General features: G+C 38.7%; 1 protein-coding gene across 1 annotated transcript in view; it reads left to right on the top strand.

The window, feature by feature from the left end:
• Positions 1-211: 211 nt before the first annotated feature.
• The window catches only part of tgfbr3 (transforming growth factor, beta receptor III), a 38,798-nt gene continuing 12,039 nt past the window's right edge, over positions 212-26,970 (top strand). Inside the window, exons 1-7 of the mRNA XM_073852198.1 lie at positions 212-495; positions 2,276-2,431; positions 3,253-3,399; positions 3,565-3,747; positions 7,748-8,044; positions 13,150-13,309; positions 25,166-25,273. Coding sequence (XP_073708299.1) covers positions 214-495; positions 2,276-2,431; positions 3,253-3,399; positions 3,565-3,747; positions 7,748-8,044; positions 13,150-13,309; positions 25,166-25,273 — 1,333 coding nt within the window. The 5' untranslated portion in view covers positions 212-213. The remainder of the gene's footprint in view (positions 496-2,275; positions 2,432-3,252; positions 3,400-3,564; positions 3,748-7,747; positions 8,045-13,149; positions 13,310-25,165; positions 25,274-26,970) is intronic.

Below are 26,970 nucleotides of genomic sequence, written 5' to 3'. Positions count from 1 at the left end.
AGGCAAGAGCAGTAACTGAAAATATAAACAGTATAAACTTAAGATGCTTACAATACACTTAGTAAAGAAATATACATTTACCAAGCTAATGTGAGTTGGTTTTTACTGTATTTGCTTTGTGTGTGATTTCCTTGCATTTGCATTAATAACGAGATGCAGTCAATCAGATTGATGTTTTGATCTCAACTGCTGTCACTTCCAGATTTAGGGATCATGGATGAGGGAATGTTCCCACCAGAGCTGTCTATTCTCCGCAATATCAACCCACTTCCTAAGCCCAGCGCCCGGGATTCTCCTCCACGGAACAGGTTCCCGTTCCCCTTCCTGCCATCCACAGACCAGGGCCTGTCATTCCCACCTCTGACCCCTTCTCTTGAGGAGCGTGTCCATCAGGATGGGGGTCTTGAGGAGCAGCAGGGGGCTTCGAATGTAGGATTTAGTGTGCAGTGTGAAAAGAACAAAATGGTGGTCAGCATTGACAAGGAAACTTTACAGGTAACAAGAAAACACATTTTCATTAGCTCATAGATTTTTGTTTTGTAACAATCCCAAGGTCTTGGTTTATTGAATTATTGCTAAATAAAAGTATACATGTATTCTCAAAAAAAAAAAAAAAAAAAAAAAAACTAATCCCAAAATTTTGAAGGGTATATTTGAATATTTTGATGGATTTTTATTCTTTTGTTGTTATTAGCAGTGTAGCTACACTGCCTTGCAAAAATATTCATACACGTTCATTTTTTTCATGTTTTATGTTGCAGCCCTATGTTAAACTGCATTAAATTACTTTTTTCCACATCAATTTACACTCCATACACCATAATGTCAAAGCAAAAAAACAGATTTGTGATAACTTTGCAAATTTATTAAAAATAAAACACTGAAATAAGTACAATTAATAAATATTCATACCCTTATATCAGTACTTAGTTGAAGCATTTTTTTAGTCTCTGCATTTGACAATTATCTGCATTTTTGCTTCACCTCTTCATCTCTCAAGCTCTGTCAGCTTGAATGGGGACTGACACACATCTTCATGTTTCTCCAGAAATATTTGATTGCGTTCAAGTCAAGGCTTTGGCTGGGCCACTCAAGGACATTCATAGAGTTGTCTATAAGCTGCTCTTACTGTGTGCTTAGGGTCATTGTCCTGCTGGAAGGTGAACCTTCTGCCCAGTCTGAGTTTCTGAATGCTCTGTACTGGGTTTTTATTAAGATCTCAATATTTTGGTACATTGAGCTTTCCTTCTACTCTGACAAGTCCGTCAGTCCCTGCCACTTTAAAACAACTTCACAGCATAAGGCTGCTGCCAGCACACTTTACTTTTGAGATGGTACTCTGCAGGTGATGAGCAGTGCTTAGTTTCCTTCAAATATGATGCTTGGAATTGAGGTTCATCAAACCAGAGTACAAGGCTTCTGTGAACCTTCAATGCGGCAGAATTTTTTTCTGAACTCTTCCCCAGATCTGTGCCTTGACACAAACCAATTTCTGAGATCTACATGTAGTTATTTTGACCTCAGGGCTTGGTTTTTGCTCTGATATTCATTTTCAGCTGTTAGACCTTTTCTGAGAAGTGTGTGCCTTGCCAAATCATACTCATGATGTAACATCTACTAGCGATATGAGTGCTTCTGAGATCAATTTCAAGTGTCCCAGAAAAAGGTGTGAATACTTATGCAAGTAAGTTGTTATAAAGCTGTTTTGTGCTTTGTCATTCTGGTGTATGGAGTGTAGATTAGTGTGGAAAAAAAGTAATTTAAAGCAGTTTAACAAAAGGCTGCAACATAACAAAAATGAAGGGGTATGAATACTTTTGCAAGGCACTGTAACTATTTGTTTAAAGTTGGTTAAAGTGGTTAAACTACTTTAAATAAGCTATAGTCTCTATGTAGTTTCCCTAACACTGGTAAAAACAACATAAACATGTTAAAATAGTGTAGAAGTGGTGCATAAGAGACACCTTGTTTTTCCCTAAAGCTGATGTGAATATTCCCAGAATGTGTGGGCCATATGCAATGATGTCAGAAACCAAAAGTGGCGTAATAGACCACTTCAGAGGAATTAAAAACCCTCATTCTATAATCAAAATGCTTTTGAGCATAGTTATGCCAGCTTGTAAATTGTGTTTGTCACTGTCAGAAACTGAAACACACATTTCAGATTTCAGATTTAGACAGCAATACCTTGAGGACCGATAAACGATATTGTTTGATATGTTGTCAAAGGTTGAGATTTTTCCTGTGAATTAATGTTTTCCTAATGTCCTCACAGGCCAATGGGTTTGGAAAACCCAATATCACTCTTCAGGACTCCCAATGCAAAGCAACCTCGAACAACACCCACTATATACTGGAGACGCCCCTGTCTGGCTGCCAAACCACCAAAATTCCCTCCCACCCCAGCCCAGTGGTCCTCTATATCAATTCAGTGAGTACTAAAGCAAATATACAATCAATAATATCAGACTGTGAAATCTAGCCTTTGTTTGCGTTGCTTTGTCCGATGCATGCGGGTGTTCAGGGTCAGTTGAGGTGCAACGTCCCCTGTATCTGTTTTCTCTGTTTCCTGGTCCTGCAAGTGTGTTTTCACCCAGAAGGGATGATTCACTTCCACACTGACCTTCTGTGATAATTTCTAGCGGAAATTCCTAATAACACTTTTAGCCTTGAACCCAATAAAAAAAACTGGGCGACCTCCCAAATATTTATCCTTCACTATGAACTCAGAGCCTCAAGGGCAATTAAAACGATGTGACCCGTATGGTCAGAGCACAGCACTGGCTCACAGAGAAAGATCCAGAAAGCATCAAAGGAGGTTGTTGTTGCAATGACAATCCTTTGACAAATTGGCAAGTCTTGTGTGAACCAATTTCACCTCCGTTATACAATGTTCACAGGACTCTTTCACCTTTGAACCCACAAATTGTTCTGAACATAGGGAGGTGATTCTCATACTATAATGTGAATGGATTGCTGTATTTTTTCCGATGAGAAGAACTGAGATGGGTTTTTTTTCGTTCATCTGCCTTGGGAGTTGCATTGCTGAAATTGTGCATTCCCATGTATTAAATCCAGCTTTCTCATCTGTTTCGGCAGACCTTTGGCAAGTATACATTTAGATTGTCTCTGACTGTATCTGTGCTAAGCACCGGAGTGAAGCAATCTCATTTCTGAGGAAAGAGGAAATTGTATGATTGTTAGGGAAATGTTGGGTTTACATTGCCTTATTATTGTGTCTGTGATTGACAGATTGTTATTAGCCAATCAGAACAGAAGGATGGAAGTGGCTGGCCATTTGAATATGAAGATCTGGAGTCAGGAGATGTTGTACAACCAGGAGATCCGGATGTTACAGAAAGAATTTTACCTGAAAGCGGACATCGTGCAACTATCTTGGTATGATATCTACATGTCAAACTGTATAATATTCATAAATGGTAAAAGATTAGTTCACCCAAAAATGTATATAAAAAAAAATTTCAAGACAATAAAATGAACTAAACACAGTGCTATTTTGCATTCATAATAATATTTTCCTACTCTCCGTTTCTCTGTCCTTAGTTTAACTGCACGTACCGTAAGAACCAGGACACCCCTGTTGACAGTGACATCGGATCTGAGGATTTCATTGTAGACTCTCTAGATAATGTTACCTTCAACATGGAGCTGTATAACAATCCGTTCCACTACCCCAGCACTCAGCCTTTTCACACCATCACTGAGAATCGACCCGTCTATGTGGAGGTAAGCATATACCTATTCATATACCACAGGATGGTTGAATGCTTGATTGTGATAATTTAAGAGCAGTTCCAAGATGTTCTAATACGTTCCTGGCTTGTTGACGAGTTGATTGGTTCATGTTGCATACACAGCCAATGAGCTTGCTGCTTTACATTTAAATGCCTGGTTAGCCATCACTAGAGCATTTCGCAGTGCGCATTCAGAGTTCCTCTGAAACCCTTCACCTCCCCAGCTCCACCTGTATAGATCTTCTACGGGTTATATATGCTATTTGTGCAGCAGTATGTCTTTAATACTCACAGCAGCATATTGGTATTAGCAGTATTAGGTTTATTTGAACAGTGAGAGAGAGAGAATAAGAACAAAAATCTAGAAAAACACATTTCTGGGCTGATTCCACTGTTCTCATAATCATTGAAACTCCACAAGGAGAGATCTTGCATGGAGCCTCAAACCAAGCGAGGTGGGCAGTTATTTTGCATTTCTTCCATTTGTGAATAATCACACCAACTCAAAGTCAAAGTCAAAAGTCAAAGTCAACTTTATTGTCAATAATGTACAGGACATACAGAGAATTGAAATTGCGTTACTCTCAGACCCATGGTGCATACAAGTAACATTAAATACAAACAGTAACATTAAATACAAACAGTAAATACAAAGGTAGAATTTAAAAAAATATGAATAAATACAAAAAAACATAATATATAAAATGAAAAACGCAATATACAAGTAAGGGCACATGGTAGAGAGTGCAAACCATGTAAACATGTAACAATATAGTGCAACAGAGCTTGTAATGTGTAAAAGTGTCAGAGCAGTCTTGTAACTGTCTATGAGTAGGTGAGGTAGTTGGCAGACCAATACTGCACAAAGTGACTGGTGCAGGTCAGTGTGTGTGTGTGTGTGTGTGTGTGTGTGTGTGTGTGTGTGTGTGTGTGTGTGTGTGTGTGTGTGTGTGTCAGAGTTCAGAAAGTTTGTGGGGCAGAAGAGGGGAGTGGGGGCAGAGTAGGGAGAGAGTTGAGCTTCCTGACAGCCTGATGGGTGAAGCTTTCCTTCAGTCTGCTGGTCCTGGCCTGGAGACTCCGCAGTCTCCTCCCTGATGGCAGCAGGCTGAAGAAGCTTTGTATTGGGTGAGTGGGATCGGCTGCTATGCAGAGGGCTTTTTTGGTGAGACGTGTGCTGTAGATGTCTTGGAGGGAGGGGAGAGGGACACCAATGATCCTCTCAGCTGCTCTGACTATGCGTTGGAGAGTTTTTTGGCAGGACGCATTGCAGGCTCCAAACCACACAGTGATGCAGCTAGACAGGATGCTCTCGATGGTTCCTCGGTAGAATGTGTACATGATGGGGGCTGGTGCTCTTGCTCTTCTTAGTTTGCGGAGGAAGTAGAGACGCTGCTGTGCTTTCTTGGCCAGTGCAGTGGTGTTGTTTGTCCAGGAGAGATCCTCAGTGATGTGCACACCCAGGAACTTGGTGCTGCTCACTCAACTGTTGTCACCTTCTCACCAAGCTGCTTAGCGATGGTCTTGTAGCCCATTCCAGCCTTGTGTAGGTCTACAATCTCGTCCCTGACATCCTTGGACAGCTCTTTTGGTCTTGGCCATGGTGTAGAGTTCTGGAGGAATCTGATTGATTGATTGCTTCTGTGGACAGACGTCTTTTATACAGGTAACAAACTGAGATTAGGAGCATTCCCTTTAAGAGAGTCCTCCTAATCTCAGCTCGTGACTTGTTTAAAAGACACCTGGGAGCCAGAACACTTGCTGATTGATAGGGAATACTTATTCCACTCATTAAAATTCAAATTAATTTGTAGCTTTTTTAAATGGGTTTTTCTGGATTTTTTGTTGTTGTTGTTATTCTGCCTCTTACTGTTAAATACATGCCATTAAAATTATAGACTGATCATTTCTTTGTCAGTGGGCAAATGTACAAAATCAGCAGGGGATCAAACATTTTTTTTCCTTACTGCACCAAGCTAAAATCTTCCGAGTTGTAATGATATAAATCTATTTTCAGGATTCTTTGATGAATAGATTCTTGCTAACCGTAAACTTTTAAACAAAGTTTATATGTGGAAACCGTAGGGCATTACATTGTGCAATACATATATTCTGTATGTGCATTATGATTGAAAAGGTTCCTTTGGGGTTCAATAAAACCATTTCCAGTTCTGTAACCACATTAGGAATATAATTTAATAATTGAATGAGAAACCATATACACAAATACAGTCACTGCCAAAGGCTTGTGAAATACAAGATCTGCTTTTACCCTTTAACCATAATGTGTGGTTCTCATTGTGTACGGTTTCATGTTTCTAATGCCATAAGCGCCTGGTGTCTGTGTGTCTGATCAGACATGAATTTGTAAGTGTGTGTATAGATCCCTCTCTGTCTACCACTGTGAAAGAAGTCAGCTGTCTGCTGTGTGTGTACATTTTGTCTGGTCCAGGCTCGTGTCATACTGTCATTAATCAGTGGGGTTTCAAAAGGGGAAGGCAGACAATATTTGATCTCGCAGTGAAATGCTCAGGTCCCTGCTTTGTTTTTAACTCTGTCTTTCAGGGTTATAGTATTTCATTATATATGGGCACTGATGTTCCAGCTCATATGCCCTATGAAAATAACAGACCAGTTTTTTTTATTTAGTGATTTACACCATGTCAATCAGACAGTGGATCACAAAGAGCTTGGGGCTTTAAATAATATGCAAAAAAATTTGAATTAGTACTTTTTTACACTTGTTGCAGTGAGAACACATTCATATTAATGATGTATTATTAATCTGGTCACAAAACAGTGAATCTAATTACTATCCAGAGGTTTACTTAAAGAAAGAACAAAATGGCATTGATGAGTTAAAAGTTGGGTGTATTAAACAGAAAGAGTGTCATATATTCCCTATATGCAGCATAAACCACAAAAAGACAAATTTGTTGCTGAAAAAAATGTCTATACATATATTGTTTATACATGCATATTTACAACATATGTGACGCCTTTTTTAATTTTGCAATATTGTTTTTTAGGTAACTAAATCCTTGTTTCAAGGACTTTTATATATGGAGAATTAGACAAAAATATTCTTTGACAATAGAATTTTTGCAGTGTGTTGCAGTTAATGCAGTAATAAAAACTCTGACGATACTTATTCACTTTTTATGAATTTTTAGACAGTGATCATTGACTGTAAATCCAAGTCTTTTGGAGCCATACAATATAAACACTGAAATTGAAGTTATTGCTCTCTGCCTCACATCTCTATGAAGCTACTTCAGGAATATGGCAAGCCAATTTTGCAGTGCTTTTGTGTGACAGTCTGTTGACACTGAAAATCAATGCTATTTATGAATATCACGCAGTACACTTTGAGGATTATCGTCTGCCTACCTGAAATGATTCAGCCACTCTCCAAAGTATGACACCTCCTTGGCAGTGCTTACTTGAGGAAATGGAATGCAATGTTTTTTGTGGCAGCTCTTATCTGTCATGCGTGCTTTTACAACATCAGATGGCCAAACTTTTACAACTGAAAGATTCTTGAAGATTTATTTGAGGCACAGAAAACTGACGTCAAAATTTGTGATTCTTGGAACCGTAACCGCTCTGACAATGTTTCTTTAGACAGTTTGCCGTGGTAAAGCAAATCGACAGCCTCTGTGCGTTATTTGCTGATTTGTATCGATGCCTGGGAGAGTTTGTTAAAGAAAAAAACTCACTCAGACTGATCAAAAAAGATAGACTGAGCATGTCTGCCAGAGGACTAGACATAATATATAGCATCTAAGCATCACTCTGCTGATCCATCTCATGCTATATGAATCACTTTCGATCGTATTTATGAAAAATTGTCAAAGAAGTTGTATTAGTCAAGATAAAGAAAGCAGTATTTCTTGCTGTCTCTCTCTTTTATTGTTTGCACCAGAAGAATATTTTGTCTCACAGAAAAAGGGCTTTTTCTTTATTAACAGAGACGTGTGAACCTTTCTCCGCAGATTTCAGCTACAAAAGCAGATCCTAACCTCGGGTTCATGATCCAGACCTGCTTCATTTCTTCAGACTCCAGTCCTCTTGTGCAGTCAGACTATGTTGTCATAGAGAACATATGTCCTAAGGATGACTCTGTGCTCTATTACCCTCATCGAGGCGATTTTCCCATCCCTCACGCTCAGATGGACAAAAAACGATTCAGTTTCACCTACAAATCAAAGTTCGACGTATCATTGCTCTTCCTGCACTGTGAGATGTCCCTTTGCTCCAGAAGAAATGACAAGGAGATGAACCTGCCAGAGGTAAAATGATGACAATATTTGTTGCATTGTGTTGATTTGCAGTAAAAATTCACCAATAATCATGTTTAATTACAGTATGTAATATATAATTACAATGTAGTTATTTTGTTCAAAGGGATAGTTCACCCTAAAATGAAAATATAGGTGACTTTTTTTCTTCAGTAGAAGGATTTTTGGCTGAAACTGTGGTCCTTCAATGCAAGTCAGGGGCTAACATCACTTGAATGTCAAAAAGAGCATAACAGGGAACCCAAAATGAATACCCGTGGTTCCTGACATTACATAGAGGTCTTATGAAGTGAAATGATAAGTTTGTGCAAGAAACTGAACATTATTTATAACATTATTACATGTAATCCATAGCCTCAATCAGTTGGTCCAAAGTTATGTCTGCTTCTTGAACAAATGATTCTTTTGAGCCTGTTCTTTTTAGTGACCTGGATGGATGAACCAGTTCAATAAATTAGACTGAACTGTCTGAAATTGTTCATGGCTCGAGCTAGTGCTGATTTACAAGTTACTTTGCTATCATTATGTAACGGTATTATCAATATTGTGGTATCGCGATACTGTTTCAATATAATCGTGGTCACATGACGATATGAAGCGATAGTCTTTCGGACAAAAAGTGTAGTTTTAAAAATATATTTAAACTTCTTATTCAAACATAAAAGGTCTTTAAAGTTGTGTTTTGGGCCATTGACACAGTATCTGTCAAATGAACTAAAACCGAAGGCACAAATGGGTAATGTTACTGCAGTCCAAATTCAAAATATCTCTTTGTAGTGTTGAAATTAGGAAAGAAGTATTGTCATTTCCCTACTGTAGTGTAAAGCAAATATAATATACCTATGAAATATTCATTTTCATTAATTTTACAGTACAATTATTACAATATATGGCTATTACTGTCATAGGAACATATATGTAAAATGGTTGTTGTTATTATATTCTAATTAGTTTGGCTTCCTAAATCACCGGTGTGAATGTAATTTAGACTGAGGCGGTATACCAGAAATAAAAAGAGAGTTGAGTCACTTTTAAAAGTTCAGTTCACTGACTCTTTTCTGACTTTAGTTTTCTTAATTCAGAACATGGATTGGAGCTTGTAATTTTGAACTCTCAAAGTGCATTAGATAGAATAATATAACTTTAAAATGTACAAAAATATTTAATGTTGTGAGATTTTGATATTGTTACATCCCCAATCTTTATACATACATTTCATCCTTATTTCTTTAATATCTTTATACATTTCTTTATAGATGGCCCTATGATAACAGTTCCAATTCTTAAAAATATGTTCCAATACAAATTAATTTTAGCTGATTTAAACTGCAGATGTATTGGCTCACTGTCCTTTTTACAGTGAATAGAGTACAGGTAATAATGTTGTAAACAATGTTCGATTTCTTGCACAGACTGATTGTTTTGCTTCATAACACCTCAGTATATCATCAGATTACGTTTTTGATATACTTTTTTTGACTCTTAAAGTGACAGTTGCTGCTGATTTGCATTGTATGAATGCTTTACTGTTTACCTGAAGAAAAAAAGTCACCTATATTTTAGATGGCCTAAAGGTAAGTCAATTTACAGAAAATTTTCATTTTTTAGTAAATCTTTTTTATAGCTGAAAATAATTGTGGCCTTTATGGTCATTTCTACTCATTTTATGATAAAATTCACTGTAATGCGGCAGCAAGAAAGTTAAACGTGATTGCATGTAGAATTGTGGATTTTGATTGTCTAATATTGCTGCCCTCAGGGTAATGCTTTTCACAGAACATTTTTGGAAAGAAGACAAAAAGCTAGCACAAACAATGCTGCAATTGATTGAATTTGCAACAATTCTCACGTTCAGATCACAAAATCCTAGAGGGAATGCTATGTATATCTTTCCCAATGAGTTCCTTCATAAACTTTAATTTCAGATATGATTCTTAGGTGTATTGGCTTTCACACAATCAGACTGAAAATCAATCAACTGCATTATCAGCATCATTTACCAAATCAAGTTTAGCTGCACTGTGTATGTTTGTTTAATTTTAGGCTGCACGGGGTTATCAGATCTCATTAAGTCAGAGCAAAGGAACGCAGATAACTTATTGACCCTAGGACATATTCTCAGAGTAGTTGCTTTATTATATGGACAACATAAAAACACAATCTTTAATTCATTTATATAGTCTGTTTGACTTGCTGTCCATCCTGAGAAGGCTTTTCGATTCATTGCCTTGGCACGGGTCGCTCTACGCCAGCTGCTAGCATCAATCCACTCTCTGTGAGCGCGGGATGCGTAAATCTTAGGTTACTTCAGTTACCAACCACAGAGGAAAAACAAATCTCCAACTTTCACTGTCCTTTTTCAAATTTTCCTTACTCCTTAGCTACTAGCCATAATCATTTTAATCTCCTGCATTTTCAGACGCTCTAATCATCATATTGCACTTTAAGGTTGTTTATATCTCACCTAACATGATCTTGAAAGTGACTCATTGTTTAGTCGTAGATGTTTACAGTTTAGTCGTAATCTGGATGAGGATAAGAGGCGTGACACGTCAAACCATATAAACTGTGTATGAAATTATATGTGCTTTCTCTGCGAAGAGAGTGTGCTCACTTTGGCTGAGCCATAATAGCTGCAACAATCTAAATGGCTTTAATGGCTTATAATATACACTAATCTATGCTTATTAAGAACAAAGTAAAAATGTTGTACATAACTGGGCTTAAAAATAGGGGTGGTCTAATGGGGTCACTGTGAGAGTGTTTCAGGCCAGTTGATTCTAGGGCAAGTATGGCGTTATTGTGCACAGTTAACAAATCAGAAATGTTTTGCAACAAATGGTATGATAGAAAAATAGTACTAATATGTACGTTTAAAGGAATAGTTTACCCAAAAAAATGAAAAGTCATTAATTACTCACTTTCCTGTCATTCCAAACATGAAGACTTTCGTTAATCTTTGGTAGACAAATTAAGATATTTTTGATGAAATCCGAGCGCTTTCTGATCCTGCATAGACAGCAACGCAACTGAAACTCAGTGGTTCAACCGTAATGTTATAAAGCTACGAGAATACTTTTTGTGCACAAAGAAAACAAAAATTAACGACTTTATCCAACAATTCCTTCTCTTCCGTGTCAGAAAGGGTCAGACAGCAATTGGATTCATCAAAGATTAATCTTAAGTTGTGCTCTGAACATGAACAAAGGTCCACAAAAAAAAAAAAGTCGAAGTCACGCAGTCTGTGAGATCATTAACGGCTGGTCTATGTGGTAATATAGTACATCGGGCAGGACATCCAAACACTCACCTATCATTCATCAACCTCATATGGCTTTTCATTTGAAAGATGTATGTACAGTAGTAGCAACTTTACATGGCAGCTCAATCTAATCTTAACCTAGGAGTGTAGAAGCTGAAGAATAGCGAGCTTACTGCGTGACAGATGGAGGCACCAAATATTTGCTCTTAAAATATTATATCATTTTTGGTCGTACAAATAAAAGTAACACATCTTTCGAATCTGTAAAGGCTCTATGTTTATTTGTGTGCACTCAGAATAACAACGATACATTGGGATTTTGTTAAATAATTTAAACAAACCAGAATGCGCTTTGTGTCGTCTCAGTCTATGTGAACTCGAGTGTGAAACTTCGAAACTCTGTGTATACTTGCCTTACAGACATGAAAAATATATCTATAGAGAGTGAAATGTCTACTTTTAAATGAACCAATTCAAATAGAAAACAAATGTTCACAAATTATGTAATCCGTATGAAACATGCATACAGGCACATCAACCACTGCGGAGATGGTGAGTCAGTGTCGTTGACTTTATCTCTTAAGCAGCAAACAAAGAAATCGGTAGTTTATCAATAGTAGTCTCCTTGCTGTTCTTCCCAGACACATTCCTAATTGTTATGTCTACCGGTGCGCTGAGACAAGCTTTTTTGCATGCGTTGATTGCTTATTAAGCAATTTAAAGGCTCATTATTATGATTTATTAAAGGAGAAGTTTACTCCCAGAACAAAAATTTACAGATAATGTACTCATCCCCTTGTTCATGTTCATGTCTTTCTTTCTTCAGTCTTAAAGAAATTATGTTTTTACAAGGAAAACATTTCCGGATTTCTCTCCATATAATTCTTTGGTCCCCCCGAGTTTTCCAAAATGCAGTTTAAATGCAGCTTCAAATGATCCCAAATGCAACTGTAAATGATTTCAGCCGAGGAAGAAGACTCTTATTTAGCGAAATGAACAATTGAACAATTTATTTACTTTTTAACCTTAAACACTCGTCTTTTCTAGCTCTGCCTGAACAAGATTCAAGATTGTCCTACATCACTGTTTTAACTTTTTTGTAAAGGGTGTTTTATCTTCTTTGCATGTTCACCAATCGTTTCACTAGATAAGATCCTTCTTCCTTGGCTGGGATCATTTACAGCCGCATTTGGGATCGTTTAAAGCTGCATTTAAACAGAATTTTGTTCAGTTCAAACTTGGGGCACCATAGCAGTCCACTATATGGGAAAATGAATAGGATACCTGAAATGTTTTCCTAATAAAACATAATTTTAGAGAAAGACATGAACATCTTGGATGACAATGGGGTGAGTACATTTTTGACTAGAAAAATCTTTAGTCTAGGGCAGCCCTAGAATTACATGAGGGTGAGTAATTAATGACAGAATTTTCATTTTTGTGTCAACTATCCTATTGAGGTATTAATATGCACCCTTAAGAAATACAAAGGTGCACAGTTTAAAACCGTTCCGCTTTAATGACAGCTTTTGTACCTTTTTTCTAATACAATTTATAAAATGAAATGAAAGGGCCTCTGAAAACGTTGGCAGTTCTCGACTAGACCTACAGAAAAAAAAAATCTTATGTTAAGCCCTGCATTAACATCCCAGATATACATGCAGAATATCTGTTTCTCCTCATAATAAAGGAAGTGCAGTTATAAACCTGTTTATTATAGTAAGCTCTTTTATCTGATGAGTCCAGTTCATGATGTTCTTTGAGGATTGTGGTGCCCATATGCCAAAGATTACACCTGGATCTTGTTCTAACGTTTCTGCTTCTCCCTTTGTAGTGTATGTTACCAGATGAAGCCTGCACTTCCCTCAGTGTGGACAACATCCTCCTCATGATGATGAACACCAAGACCATCACCAAACCAATGGTTGTCGTCTCCGACAACACACCTGTCACTGCTAACGTCCCTGTAGAGCCACCTAATCCACGACATCCAGGTAAATATTGCATAAAAAATCCACAAGAATAAATCCTTTCAAAAATAGATTTAAAATCATGTACATTCACATGAAATGAAGACTCCTGTCACATCATGGGAGAATATGTGCGTCTGAAGTTGTATATGTGTCAGTCACTCACAGATCACAGGCCTCAGAGTTCCTGTCTTGTCTTTCTTTGTGGTGCATTCTCCCATCTGGAGTCTTTTAATATGTGGCAGTGTTGCGTATGTGTGTATTTGCATGTGTCTGTTTATTGTGCATCCAATGTGGTTTGGTTTGAGAGTATATGTGGTTCATTAGAGATGTGGGACAAGGGACTCGTAGATGCATCAGAGGAGAGAAAAACGACCAGCTTTTCAATTCTGGATAGCATTTGGTTTCACTTAAACATTCTTTAAGGCCTTCCTTTCCCATACAGAGAGAGGGGGGAAATGTATGGCAAGCCGTTTTAGCCTAAAATATACTATGCGTTACTTGTCATAATTGCATTTTTACTAGTAACAATTCAATTAGATAGTTCTATAATTCAGTTCCTACTATTAACAATGCCAATTAGAAAGCTCTCAAAATCAATTTTTACTAGTTACAGTTGCAATTAGAGAGCTCTCTAATTCAATTATTACTATTAACAATTACAATTAGAGAGCTCTACAAATTCATTTTCACTAGTCATATGTCTATGGCAAGCCATTTTCGCCTAAAATATACTGTGTTACTCGTCGTAATTGCATTTTTACTAGTAACAATTCAATTAGTGAGCTCTCTAATTCAATTCCTACTAGTAACAATGCTAATTAGAGAGCTCTCTAAATCAATTTTTACTAGTTACAATTACAATTAGAGAGCTCTATAATTCAGTTCTTACCAGTAACAATTTCAATTACAGAGATCTCTAATTCAATTCTTACCAGTAACAATTCCAATTAGAGAGCTCTACAAATTAATTTTTACTAGTCATATGTCTCCATTGACTTCTGTTTATTTTAAATTACAGAGCTCTACAACATAATTTTTACTAGTAAGAATTACAGATAGAGAGCTCTACAATTGAATTCTTACTAGTAACAATTACAATTAGAGAGCTCTCTAAATCAACTGTTACTAGTAATAATTCCAATTGAAGAGCTCTCTAATTCAGTTTTTACTAGTAAGAATTCCAATTAGAGAGTAAGTAAGACTAGTAAGAACTGAATTAGAGAGCTGTTTAATTCAATTACGGAGCTCTGCAATTAAACATATCTTTAATGTGTTTTTTACTAGTAAAAATGTAATTATAAAGCTCTGTAATTGCATTTTTACTAGTAATAATTAAATTAGAGAGCTCTCTAATCGGAATTGTTACTAGTAAAAACTAAATTAGAGAGCTCTCTAATTGGAATTATTACTTGTAAATATTGATTTAGAGAGCTCTCTAATTGGAATTCTTATTAGTAAGAATTCAGTTGTAGAGCTCTGTTATTAAAAATGAATAGAAGTCAATGGAGACATATGACTAATAAAAATTTATTTGTAGAGCTCTCTAATTGGAATTGTTACTAGTAATAATTGAATTAAAGAGTTCTGTGATTGGAATTGTTACTAGTAAGAATTGAATTAGAGAGCTCTCTAATTATAATTGTCACTAGTGTGAATTGAATTAGAGAGCTCTCTAATTATAATTGTCACTAGTAAGAATTTAATTAAAGAGCTTTCTAATTGGCATTGTTACTGGTAAAAATTTAATTATAGAGCTCAGTAATTGAATTGTTACTAGTAAAAATGCAATTACGACGAGTAACGCTTAGTATATTTTAGGCTAAAATGGCTTGCCATAGAAAGGGGGGAGAGAATGATAAGAAGAAAAGAGCTCTTATGCACTGCATACCTGCAGTCTCCTTTACGGAAGAGGGCATTTGCCATAGATTGAGTGTGTAGCATACTAGAAGACAGCAGGGTGGTGTCTAAATGTTTTACAAAGAAATTAAATTTGACCATGACTGATTTGTTCTCTTCCCTGTATCCTCCTGGCACTTTTGCACCTATTGCGGTTAGAGTGAATCAACTTTACTGACTCGCAGCCTTAATGAAAATCATTCCAGTTTTATAACACAATGTGGCTGTACTGTTTGTAGCAAATGGAGCATGTGTCTATTAGTCACACTTGATTAGGGAAATGATTGCCACTCCTGAAGGATGCAAGCTGGGATTTTATTGGCCCAAGTCAAGTCAAGTCATGTAGGTTTAGTTGTTTCTAAGTGGAAACAAAATCAAAGATCAGTTGCATAGCAAGCAGATGAGATATACCTAGGAAATCGGGAGTGAATCCAGATTGTGTGTGAATGTTGCCAATGCCAGGCTTATTTTCTCTGGTGTGGATTAGGTAAACACAGATATGCCATAAATGTAATGAAAACAGGCTTTGCGTCTCATTTCGAACACAAAGACGACTCTTATACACACATGGCAAAAAAGCAACCTCTCAAAAAGCTCAAAGCGCCGCTCTGGACAGGATCCCAAAGTATTTGGCTTAATCTACAAATCAAAGAGGGCAGTTTGTGGGAGTGCCATGCTTTGAGAAAAACACAGCAGAACAAAACGTTGCCATCCGAAAACAGATTTATGATCAGGCAACAATAATTCCCTACCCTTATGTTCTAAAGCAGTGGAACAAACTCAAATTAGATTGTTGAGAATGTCTTAATTTGAATTTGGTGTGCTGTGTAATCTAGCCCAGAAGTTACTATGAATACAACTTTACTAGGTGATGCTTGACATTAAAACGATATGTGTTTTAAAACCAGATCAAAATATCAACATGTTTGATATCTTCCATCTGGACAGGTTTAGTCTGTTAGACTGTGGCCATAATACACGACACAATTTTCTTTGAAATTTGTAAAATCTTACAGCCCAGAATCTACTTAATAACTTAACTCTTCAAAGATTTCAAAAGTTTTTGAACAGTACGATTTTAAAGAAGTTTCTTCTGCTCACCAAGCCTGCATTTATTTGATCCAAAATACTGCAAAAGCAGTACTATTGTGAAATATTTTACTATTTAAAATAACTGCTTTCTTTTTGAATATATTTTCAAAATGAAATTTATTCCTGTGATCAAAGCAAAATTTTCAGCATCATTATGCCAGTCTTCATTGTCACATGATTCTTCAGAAATCATTCTATGCTGATTTGCTGTTCAAGAAATTGTATTATTATTATCAATATTTCAAACTATTTAAAACGTTTTTAAGGATCCTTTGATGAATAGAAAGATACAAAGTTCAGCATTTATCAGAAATAAAACATTTTTGTAACATTACACACTATACCATTCAAAAGTTGTGATTGTTTTTTTTAAAGAAATGATAGAAATTAATACTTTTATTTAGCAAGGGTGCTTTAAATCAGTCAAAAGTGATGATTAAGACATTCATAATGTTACAAAAGATTTCTATTCCAGATAATTGCTGGTCTTCTGGTCACATCCCTTCGTTCAATATTAGAATGATTTCTGAAGGATCATGTGACTGGAGAAATCATGCTATAAATTCAGCTTTGAAATCACAGAAACAAATTACATTTTAAAATATGTTATATATAAAATATATAGAAAACTGTTATTTTAAATAGTAACAATATTTCAGTATTTACTGTTTTTGTTGTATTTTGGATTAAATAAATGGAGGCTTAGTGAGCAGAAGAGACGTCTTTAAAAAACATTCAAAATCTTACTGTTCACAAACTTTTGACTGGCAGTGTATGTTTCTGCTAAAACAGCATTTCTCTATAAAAAAAAGTGAATGGGATTTTTACTCCTAGAACTTCTATGCACTACACTGCTGAATCAGGCAAACAAATCATCTTGTTGAAGTTTGTCCCATCCTTGTCCAAAAAATACACACAAGAGTATTGTTCTTGCGCTCAAGTTTACTTCCTTTCCAAAACCCAGCTAGCCCTAAAAAGGGCGAAGTAAAGAACAGCACAAATATGTTCTGACACCCAGGATGAGATCTTGGGCGGTGGTGACTATATAGAAATGTAGTCCAAGTCATTAGGGCTAGTTCATTTACTTCCCTCTGAGATACTTTACAGGAATTGTGGGTGGAGTAGCTCAGTCAAACTTATGGCAATGGCAGAGTAAACCACATCCCTGGCTCTGAGCTTTGAGCTGACATAGCTTCTCTCAGGAATCCTCTAAACATACAAGCTTTTGTTCTCTGTTCTGTTTTGCTTCCTCTTGTAGACCATAAATACAGTACACTGCGAGATTCTGCTTTATTATTGATTTTCTGCCTCGCTTAAAGGGATAGTTCACCCAAAAATGAATTTCATTCCAAAATTTCCATTCCAAACTAGTATGCCTATGAAACACAAAAGACTGAATCTACTTTTCAGTGCATTTTTCATACTGGTGAACCATAAAAAAGTACTATTCCCAAAAATGTAAATGGTAGTGTATTTTATTTTAATACTCCCTCCTTTGCCCAGGCCTCAAAACACATATATAGACAGAGGTGTTGATGGCAAGCTTTATATTTTTTAACTGCCCTCCACCGATATGATACAGTGGACGTTTGTGGTGGTGATTTGGGGTAAAGGGTGAAGCATGAGGTGGGAGCTGTTGCATAGCGCTCACTCTTGTTGTAACAGAACGCTCCAGCGATAGTCTGTCATCAGTTTGTCAGAGGGGATGAAAATTTGAAGGTGCTCTTTCTGAGAATAGCTTCTATTGTGCCTAGGCTTTTGGCGCTGGACCAGACAGGCTATGAAGTTGGCGGCCACACAGGGTCTATTGTGCTGTGTGATCAGTGATCATTAGAGCTAATTAGAGCTCTGAAAGTCATTCAGTCTATGGCATGAGTCCAAGGAGATGCTTGGCTTGCTCACAAATGCCACTGCAAAGCCCATACCAAGCATGTGCTCTTACTTTATACACTATGTGGTCACCAAACACTTATACCACACAGCATGTAAACATCATGAACCATATCATGCACGCTATCCTGAGATAAAACACAGACATTAGAAGTCAAATGTTTCCTGTGAAAAATAAAAGAACCATATGGGTCACAGCGCGTGTTAAATTTGTGGTAAGAAAAAAAAAATAGCAGAAATCCTTAGGGGGATTGTTTACCAAAAAATGACGCAAGACATTTGTTCATCTTTGGAACACAAGTTAAGATATTTTTGAATAAATCTAAGAGCTGTCTGACCCTGCAAAGATAGCAATGCAACTGACATGTTCAAGTAGTTAGGGATTCAAGCGTGTAATGCTGAAACCCTATTGTTAGAATGGTCACAGATCAGACCGTAATTCGTAAAGACTTGAAACTTGGAGGGATTGTAGTACTCACACTGCAAACAACGTCACCAAGGCTTGCCCCAATCGTCCTGACAGTGAAGCTACACCGATCAAAAGTACGAAATCGCTCATCCGATTGGAACCAAACCAGTGCAGAAAGATTCTCTGGAGAGCAAATATCAAAAATTGGACAAAAATTGTGGAGCTTAGCCACTTAATGGCTCTATAAGAACGAAAAAAGATTAAAAAAAGCTATAACTGCGCAACCATTTGTCCTGTCAACATAAAATATGCACAGTCTTGGTCCAAATTGGCCCACCACCATTGGCTGATGAAGTTTGAGCAGCCTGTTTGACTCACGACCCCAAAGGTCTGTAAAAAAACAATTTTTGCAATCTAGTCCTAGGTTTTTTTTTGCTCAATCTGGAAAAACCACTGCAGTACAATTCTCTGGACTCTCCAGGTCAATAGTTATCAAAAAAATTTAATTTACCCTTTGAGAAGCTCTAACTGGGCAATTTAGAAAAGAGGCCTGTCCGAATTTACCCAAAGTCCTATAAAGCCTTAAGGAAAACGTCTCAGGTTACGTATGTAACCCTAGTTCCCTGAAGGGAACGACATACATACGTTCCCTTCCAGGTAACTCGAGCTGCGTCAAACGCTTTGGGAACGAGAATGCCCACGCTGCCATACTAAGGAAAGTCCCTGCCTGTAAGCAAGGGCACGAAGGAACCATGAGAGGCTCGACAGAAAGGCCCGGAAGTAGGGCTAGGAAAGGCCCGAAAGTAGGGCTAGAGGAGGGGAAGTGTCTCTAGGAAGTCCCAGCTGGTGAAGGCGAGAGGACAAAGGAGCCTGGAGAGGCTCTGAGATCCAGGCTGTAGTAAAGGTTAGGGGCGTAGACCAGCCCGCCGCATTACAGATGTCGGCAACCGAAAGGCCTGAAAGTAGGGCTTTAGAAGAAGAGACACTTCTGATAGAATGAGCTCTGATTCCCAATGGTGAGGGGAGACCAGAGGACTCATATGCTACCGTAATGGCATCCACAATCCACCGACTTATGGAAGGCTTAGCCGCTGGACGGCCTCTCCTCGGAGGGCCGTAGCAGACCAAAAGCTGGTCAGCCTTCCTCCACAGGGCAGTTCTGTGGACGTACGCGTCCAGTGCTCGCACTGGACACATAAGGTTCAGCTTCGCCTGGTCAGGCTCCCCGAAGAGAGGAGGATGAAAGGCCTGCAGTACGACAGGCCGTGGTGCTACTGTGGGGACCTTCGGGAGGTACCCCACACGGGGGTACAGAAAGGCTTTGGCCATGCCAGGCACAAAGTCTAAAAATGAAGGGGCCACTGAGAGGGCCTGAAGATCCCCAACCCTCTTGAGGGAGGTAATAGCCAGCACCCTCAACCCTCTTCTAAAGGCTCAAAGGGAGGCTCACACAGGGCCTCAAGCACCACAGCCAGGTCCCAGGGAGGGACGCGAGAGCGTACTGGAGGTCTCAATCTCAGCGCACCGCAGAGGAAACGTGTAACAAGGGGGTGTCTGCCCACTGAGGAGCCACCAAGAGGGGTGTGGTAAGCAGCTATGGCCGCCACATACACCTTCAGGGTGGAGTGGGTTAACCCGGCGGGCCTGTAAAAACTCCAGCACTGAACCAACTGGGCAGTTAACTGGGTTTAACTGGCGATCCCCGCACCAAGACGTGAAGAGTTTCCACTTCAAGGCATACAGTTTCCTCGTAGAGGGAGCTCTGGATTGGAGGATGGTCTCTACAACCTCAGTTGAGAGACCCAAAGCTATGAGCTGTGCCCCCTCAGGGGCCACACCCAAAGTCAAGTCAAGTCAAGTCAAGATTATTTATACAGCACTTTTTACAATACAAGTTGTGTCAAAGCAACCTTACAGTATTAAAATAATAAAGTAAAATGTCAATAATAATGCAAGAGTTCCATATTGCAACAAAGTCAAATTGGGGAGGACTCATCTGGTTCCCATGGCCTTGTGCCGGTGGCCGTTTAGGGTAGGAGTTCTTTCTTGATGATCTGTCTCTGGTGCTCAACTAGTTGACACGGTATCCGCTGACATTCGGCTGTAGGTGTTGATCCACCATCTGCTCTTGGTTTGGACTGGATCCGGGGGACTGCAGTGACCATCTGATCTGGATATGGACTGGATCTGGTGGCTATGGTGACCTGGGAATAAGAAACAAACAGGCTAATATTAATGTAGATGCAAGAGTTCCAAGTTGCCACAAAATCAGATTGGAGAGGACTCATCTGGTTTTTGCTGTCTTGCGTCGATGGCCGTCTAGGTGATGAGGTCTTCACTGATGATCTGTCTCAGGGGCTCATCTAGTTGATGTGGTCTCTGCTGACATTCAGGGCTGTAGAGGATATCTCGGGGTGCTAATGGGCACGGACTAGATCCGAGAGACTGCAGTGACCATCTGATCTGGATACAGGTGGCTACGGTGACCTCGGAATAAGAAGAGAAGATACTAATATTAGCGTAGATGCCATTCTTCTTCTGATGCAACGAGTACATCAGGTGTTATAGGAACTGTCCCTGGTTCCGGTTGACCTAAATAATGCAGTCTAACAATCCTTTAACGGATTTGGAATAGGAAATGTATTAAGTGTAGGCCAGGTTAAAGAGATGGGTCTTTAATCTAGATTTAAACTGACAGAGTGTGTCTGCCTTCCAAACAGTGTTAGGTAGATTGTTCCAGAGTTTGGGCGCTAAATGTGAAAAAGATCTGCCGCCCGCAGTTGATTTTGATATTCTAGGTACTATCAAATTGCCAGAATTTTGAGAACGCAGCGGACGTGAGGGACTATAATATGATAAGAGCTCGCTCAAGTACTGAGGAGCTAAACCATTGAGGGCTTTATAAGTAATTAGCAAGATTTTAAAATCTATACGATGTTTAATAGGGAGCCAGTGCAGTGTTGACAGAACCGGGCTAATATGCTCATACTTTCTGGTTCTAGTAAGAACTCTAGCTGCTGCATTTTGGACCAGCTGGAGTTTGTTTATTAAGCGTGCAGAACAACCACCCAATAAAGCATGACAATAATCTATCCTTGAGGTCATGAACGCATGGATTAACATTTCTGCATTTGACATCGTGAGCATAGGTCGTAATTTCGATATATTTTTTAGATGAAAAAATGCGGTTTTGCAAATGCTAGAAATGTGGCTTTCGAAGGAAAGATTGCTATCGAATAGCACACCTAGGTTCCTGACTGATGACGACGAATTGACAGAGCAGTCATTGTATTAGTATTAGACTGTGTTTTAGGTTATTACATGCAGAGGTTTTAGGTCCAATAATTAACACCTCTGTTTTTTCAGAATTTAGCAGTAAAAATTTTCTTGCCATCCAATTTTTTTATTTCAACTATGCATTCTGTTAGTATTTCAAATTGGTATGTTTCGCCGGGCCGTGAAGAAATATAGAGCTGCGTATCATCAGCATAACAGTGAAAGTACTGAGCCTTGAGGTACTCCATACTGCACTTGTGATTGATATGATACCTCGTCATTCACTGCTACGAATTGATGCCGGTCAGATAAGTACGATTCGAACCAAGCCAGTGCACTACCACTAATGCCAACATAATTTTCTAGTCTATTTAAAAGAATATTGTGGTCAATAGTATCAAACGCAGCACTAAGATCAAGTAGTACTAATAGAGAGATGCATCCACGATCGGATGACAGGAGAAGATCATTTGTAACTCTAATAAGAGCAGTCTCAGTACTATGATACGGTCTAAAACCTGACTGGAAATCCTCACAGATACCATTTTTCTCTAAGAAAGAACACAATTGTGAGGACACTACCTTTTCTAGTATCTTTGACAGAAAAGGGAGATTTGAAATTGGTCTGTAATTGTTTAATTCATTGGGATCAAGTTGAGGTTTTTTAATTAGAGGCTTAATAACGGCCAGTTTGAAAGTTTTGGGGACATATCCTAACGATAGTGACGAATTAATAATATTCAGAAGAGGATCTATGACTTCTGGAAGCACCTCTTTTAGTAGCTTAGATGGAATAGGGTCTAACATACATGTTGTCTGTTTAGATGATTTAATAAGTTTGTACAACTCTTCCTCTCCTATAGTTGAAAATGCATGGAATTGGTCCTCAGGAGATTTATAGCATATCTGATGTGATACTGTAGTGGATTTTACTTCCTGTTCCATGACCAGAGCCTGCTGGGGACCCACCACAGTGGGGAAAACCCTGCTGAAAGGGGGTGGAGGTAAACCGAACTGAATGCGGTAACCTTTCTCTACAGTGCGCAGGACCCACTGAGAGACATTTGGCAGAAGTTTCCACGCTGCCAGAAAGTCTACTAGGGGAATCAGCCTCTCGAGACTGACCTCTGGATTTAAGGGAACGGCTAGCCGGGGGTCCCAAAACTGGGGACTGAGTGACCCAGCTAGCTGTTCGAGGGACCTCTGAGGAGGTCGCGAGCCTCCTAGCACCGCTACGAGATTGGGCGGTGACTGAGAGATATGCTCGCTGGGGGCCGCCATGCCCTAAAACACCAGGGGTGGCAGGGTTGGCAGAGCGGCCCCCTGAGGACACTGAGGAGAGACGGGCACCGTATACTGAGGTGTTGGCCGCTCTTCCCCAGAGGGGACTGTCCTCATTAGCCCTGGGCCTTGACCGTCAGGGCTTCTTGGCCGAGCTTTCCTTGGCCCTCAAGACTTCCCTCAGGTCAGTCTGGGGCTTTGAAGAGCTCGGCTTAGAGCGTCGCTGGTGCTTCCGCTCCCTACCCGAAGGGGGGAGGCAGGAGGCGACGCTCTGTTTCTGTGCCTCCCGGTGTGAGGAGCCAGGGGGCTGCTGACGCCCAGCACGCCAAGCAGCAGATCTAGCAGGTGAGGAAAGAGATAGGGACGTCATGACGCCCGTGACGTCTCACACTCTCGTTGGATAGTTGCACACATGATTCAGGACGTGGTCACGCAGGAGGCGTTCCCAAAGCTTTCGACGCAGCTCGAGTTACCTGGAAGGGAACTCAAAACTTCACAAAACCTGGTGAGCACATGCGACAGGCGAGTCTAAACAAGGATGCAAAGTTTTAAGGAGATTGGACCACAGTTGGCACTATAACAGTCATAAACATTAGATAATGTCTTTTTTCATAGCTGCTTGCAGCTATATATATATATATATTAGGGGTGGGCATAGATTAATTTTTTTAATCTAGATTAATCTAGATTAAATCTTGGAATTAATCTAGATTAATCTAGATTAAAATGGCTAATTTGAATTCTGATGAAGGCATTCAGAATATGTGTGCTACCCAAATAATGACTAAAAGTAAGTCTTCGAGAATGGATCATAAAGCTCATAAAGCTGTTCTATGATAATTTGTTGATGAAAATAAATTATGTTCAATTAGATGTACTTGTGTTTACTAACTAACTAACAATGAAATTATTTTTTCTACCTATTAGATTGTGTTTTTTTAACGTCAACACCTACCCAACCCATTACATGTTACACCGTACTTTTATTTTGACAGGTTGCCGTGAAGTTTCTGTGTATACAGTATGATATGATGCTATTTTTCTCAAATGAAACGGTAAAAGTGACACTCACAGCAGTTTGGGAGATTGAGTTTATCTGTTCATGTGAGATGAAAATGCCAAAAATTACCGGGAGCGTCACGTGTGTTTCAGTATGCGTGTAGTAAAAGCTCGTTTCGGCCATTCATACATACAGCTAGGCAAACGGAACATATCGGATTCATATTAAAACGGTCTTTTTGCATTTCAGTTTTCACATACACTAGTCCATATCGCGATTTGAATTAAGTGACAGACCAACATTTGATTTATGAATCCAAAAAAACGACGAATTTACGTGGCATTTCGCTATAGTAGATTCTGTTTTTATGAATGGAGGACGACGCGATCCCGTCTGTGTTTTGGCAGAAGAGACTTAAACGCGCGACCATATTCTATAGTCTTCGGTATACATTCGCGTTAAACTATCAAGGTGAAAGTCATCATAGCTTGCGTAGTTTAGACCCAGCTCCCAACCCAAATTTGAGAATAGATTAACGGCGATATTTTTTTTATCGCACGATAAGAGTTTCACGTTAACGCAGCACGTTAACGCCGATAACGGCCCACCACTAATATATATATATATATATATATATATATATTTTTTTTTTTTTTTTTTTTTGTGTGTGTGTGTGTGTGTGTGCACAAAATGTATTCATGTAGCATTATACAATTAAGGTCGAAACCACTGATGTCACATGGACTATTTTATTTATCTTCTTACTACCTTTCTGGGTCTTGAATTTGTGTTCCGAAGATGAACAAATGTCTTGAGCAATTAAAAGACAATAAAAGAGTAATTATTGACAGTAAAAAGGGTAAATTATTAATGACAGAATGTTCATTTTTGGGTAAACTATCCCTTTAAATGTTCCTAATCGAAGCACTCCTAATAGCAGTGTACCAAATATTTACTAAGCCTCGACCACAGAGTGAGAAATTTTACCTTAACAGAAATAATCTGATATATCTTCTTAACATTTTTCTTGCAGGCGTTATATATGTCTTGGACACCCCAACTGTGGTGGGCATCGCGTTTGCTGCCTTTGTGATTGGAGCCCTTCTGACTGGAGCTCTGTGGTTTATCTACTCGCATACAGGTGAGAAAATACTGCATATTCACACCATAGCCTTGAACGCATCTGACGATTGTTCTCATTTCTTGCATCACACTAATTAGTACTGAGAAGTATGCATTGTGTCATTTATCATATTGCCAAAATAAGAAAGGAAACATGCTCATTTTTGATAATCGGAAAGGGCTGGCCAGTTCTCTTAGCAGCAGTGATATGTTAACAATAACATATTGACTCCAAACTCGTAAATATATCCCGTTCGTCAGCACAAGCGCATCTGTCTTTTCCGTTCTTTCAGGCATTGGGGGGGGACTGCTGGATGGTCGGCAGTATTTTGGGTACAATAGCCCGAAGGGGACTGGAATTCCCCCCGTTCGCTGTGAGGGTGTCTCCAGGCCTCACAGGAAAATACATATACAATCCTCCCTCTGAATGCCAAGATTCACCCGCCCCTCCTCCTCGCATTGCCCTGTTGTCGCCAGGCCGACGACCTCTGTTGACCCTGCAAAGGAAGCGCATGCGCTTTCTTAGCCCCCATTTCCGCCCTTTGGCATTCCTGCTAGCTTCTGTCCTCAATGCCATTGACCTGCTACCGTTTCATGGCACATAATTGAAGGGAGTCCCGTTCCGAACACTGTTCCAGATTCTGTAGTTGTGTAGGCCGATGAGTATCAGTATGTTGACCGAGGATCAAAGCCATTCTGGATTTGATCTATTTTTGGGTTTTTAGAACATGTATTTCTTGGATATATCCGTGCCTTGACATAAAAGGAGTCATGTTTAGCTTTTATTAGCTTTCATTTTTATTCCAGAATTTTTTCAAAAACATAAATCAGTGTAATTTTTATTAATATTGCCTGTGGTGTTCAGTTGGGATGACATTATCCAGCTGTGTTTCTGCTCACTTTTGTTAAATGAGACTGAAGGGCTCAGATCAGGTAGCCCCAGAGAATTAGTGTATTATTATTTGCCTGTTTAGGCTGGCATCTCAGATCAGAGGGACACTGTTGAATTTGACTACCCTTGAAGTTCATTTCAGGTCAGGTCAACTTTTTCTTGTCAGAAACAGGTGTAAAATGTTGAAATGAAGAAAAAAACGTGTAGTTGTGGTGTAAGCTCTAATCATTCCAGCCATGTGTTTCTCATAATGGCGCTGATTACTTTATACAAGCCAAAGGCCTATCAAACCACAGTATTCTAAAATATTCAATTATATTACTAAAACAGCCCTATATGGAATCATTTTTTGATACTGACGTTAACCCCAATTGCTTTTCGTGTTTGGAATAGACTAAATTATTGACTCAGATGAAAGAAAAATTCTAAAAGATGAACAGTGGAAAATCTTGCAGGAAAAATCCTATTTCTCCCTCTGTTAGTTAGACCCACAGAATTATCATCTGTATTTCCCCAGTGCGTTTTTCAAAGACAAATAAAAGTCTCTGTTGTGCAGTGTAGTGCAGTACAAGGGTAACAGACATTTTGTTGCCAAGAATCCCTAATTTAGATATTGTGATATCATAAGGAAAAAACGTTGTTTGAAAAATTAAATATGTGGCTTTTGTATTTTCATTGTACTATAGCCAAAATGTGATTAAAATATTATATGGAAGTAATTTACTTTAATTTAGTTAATTAACAGCATATTTATTTTAATGTTTGGAGTAATTCTAAATGTATTTAAAATTTGTTTTTACAAAATTTTTAGTTGTTTGTTCTCT

Source organism: Garra rufa, chromosome 12 (assembly GCF_049309525.1).
Source record: "Garra rufa chromosome 12, GarRuf1.0, whole genome shotgun sequence".
Classification (NCBI taxonomy): domain Eukaryota; kingdom Metazoa; phylum Chordata; class Actinopteri; order Cypriniformes; family Cyprinidae; genus Garra; species Garra rufa.
The sequence above is the reverse complement of the archived record's forward strand: the minus strand, read 5'-3'. Positions and strand labels throughout refer to the sequence as shown.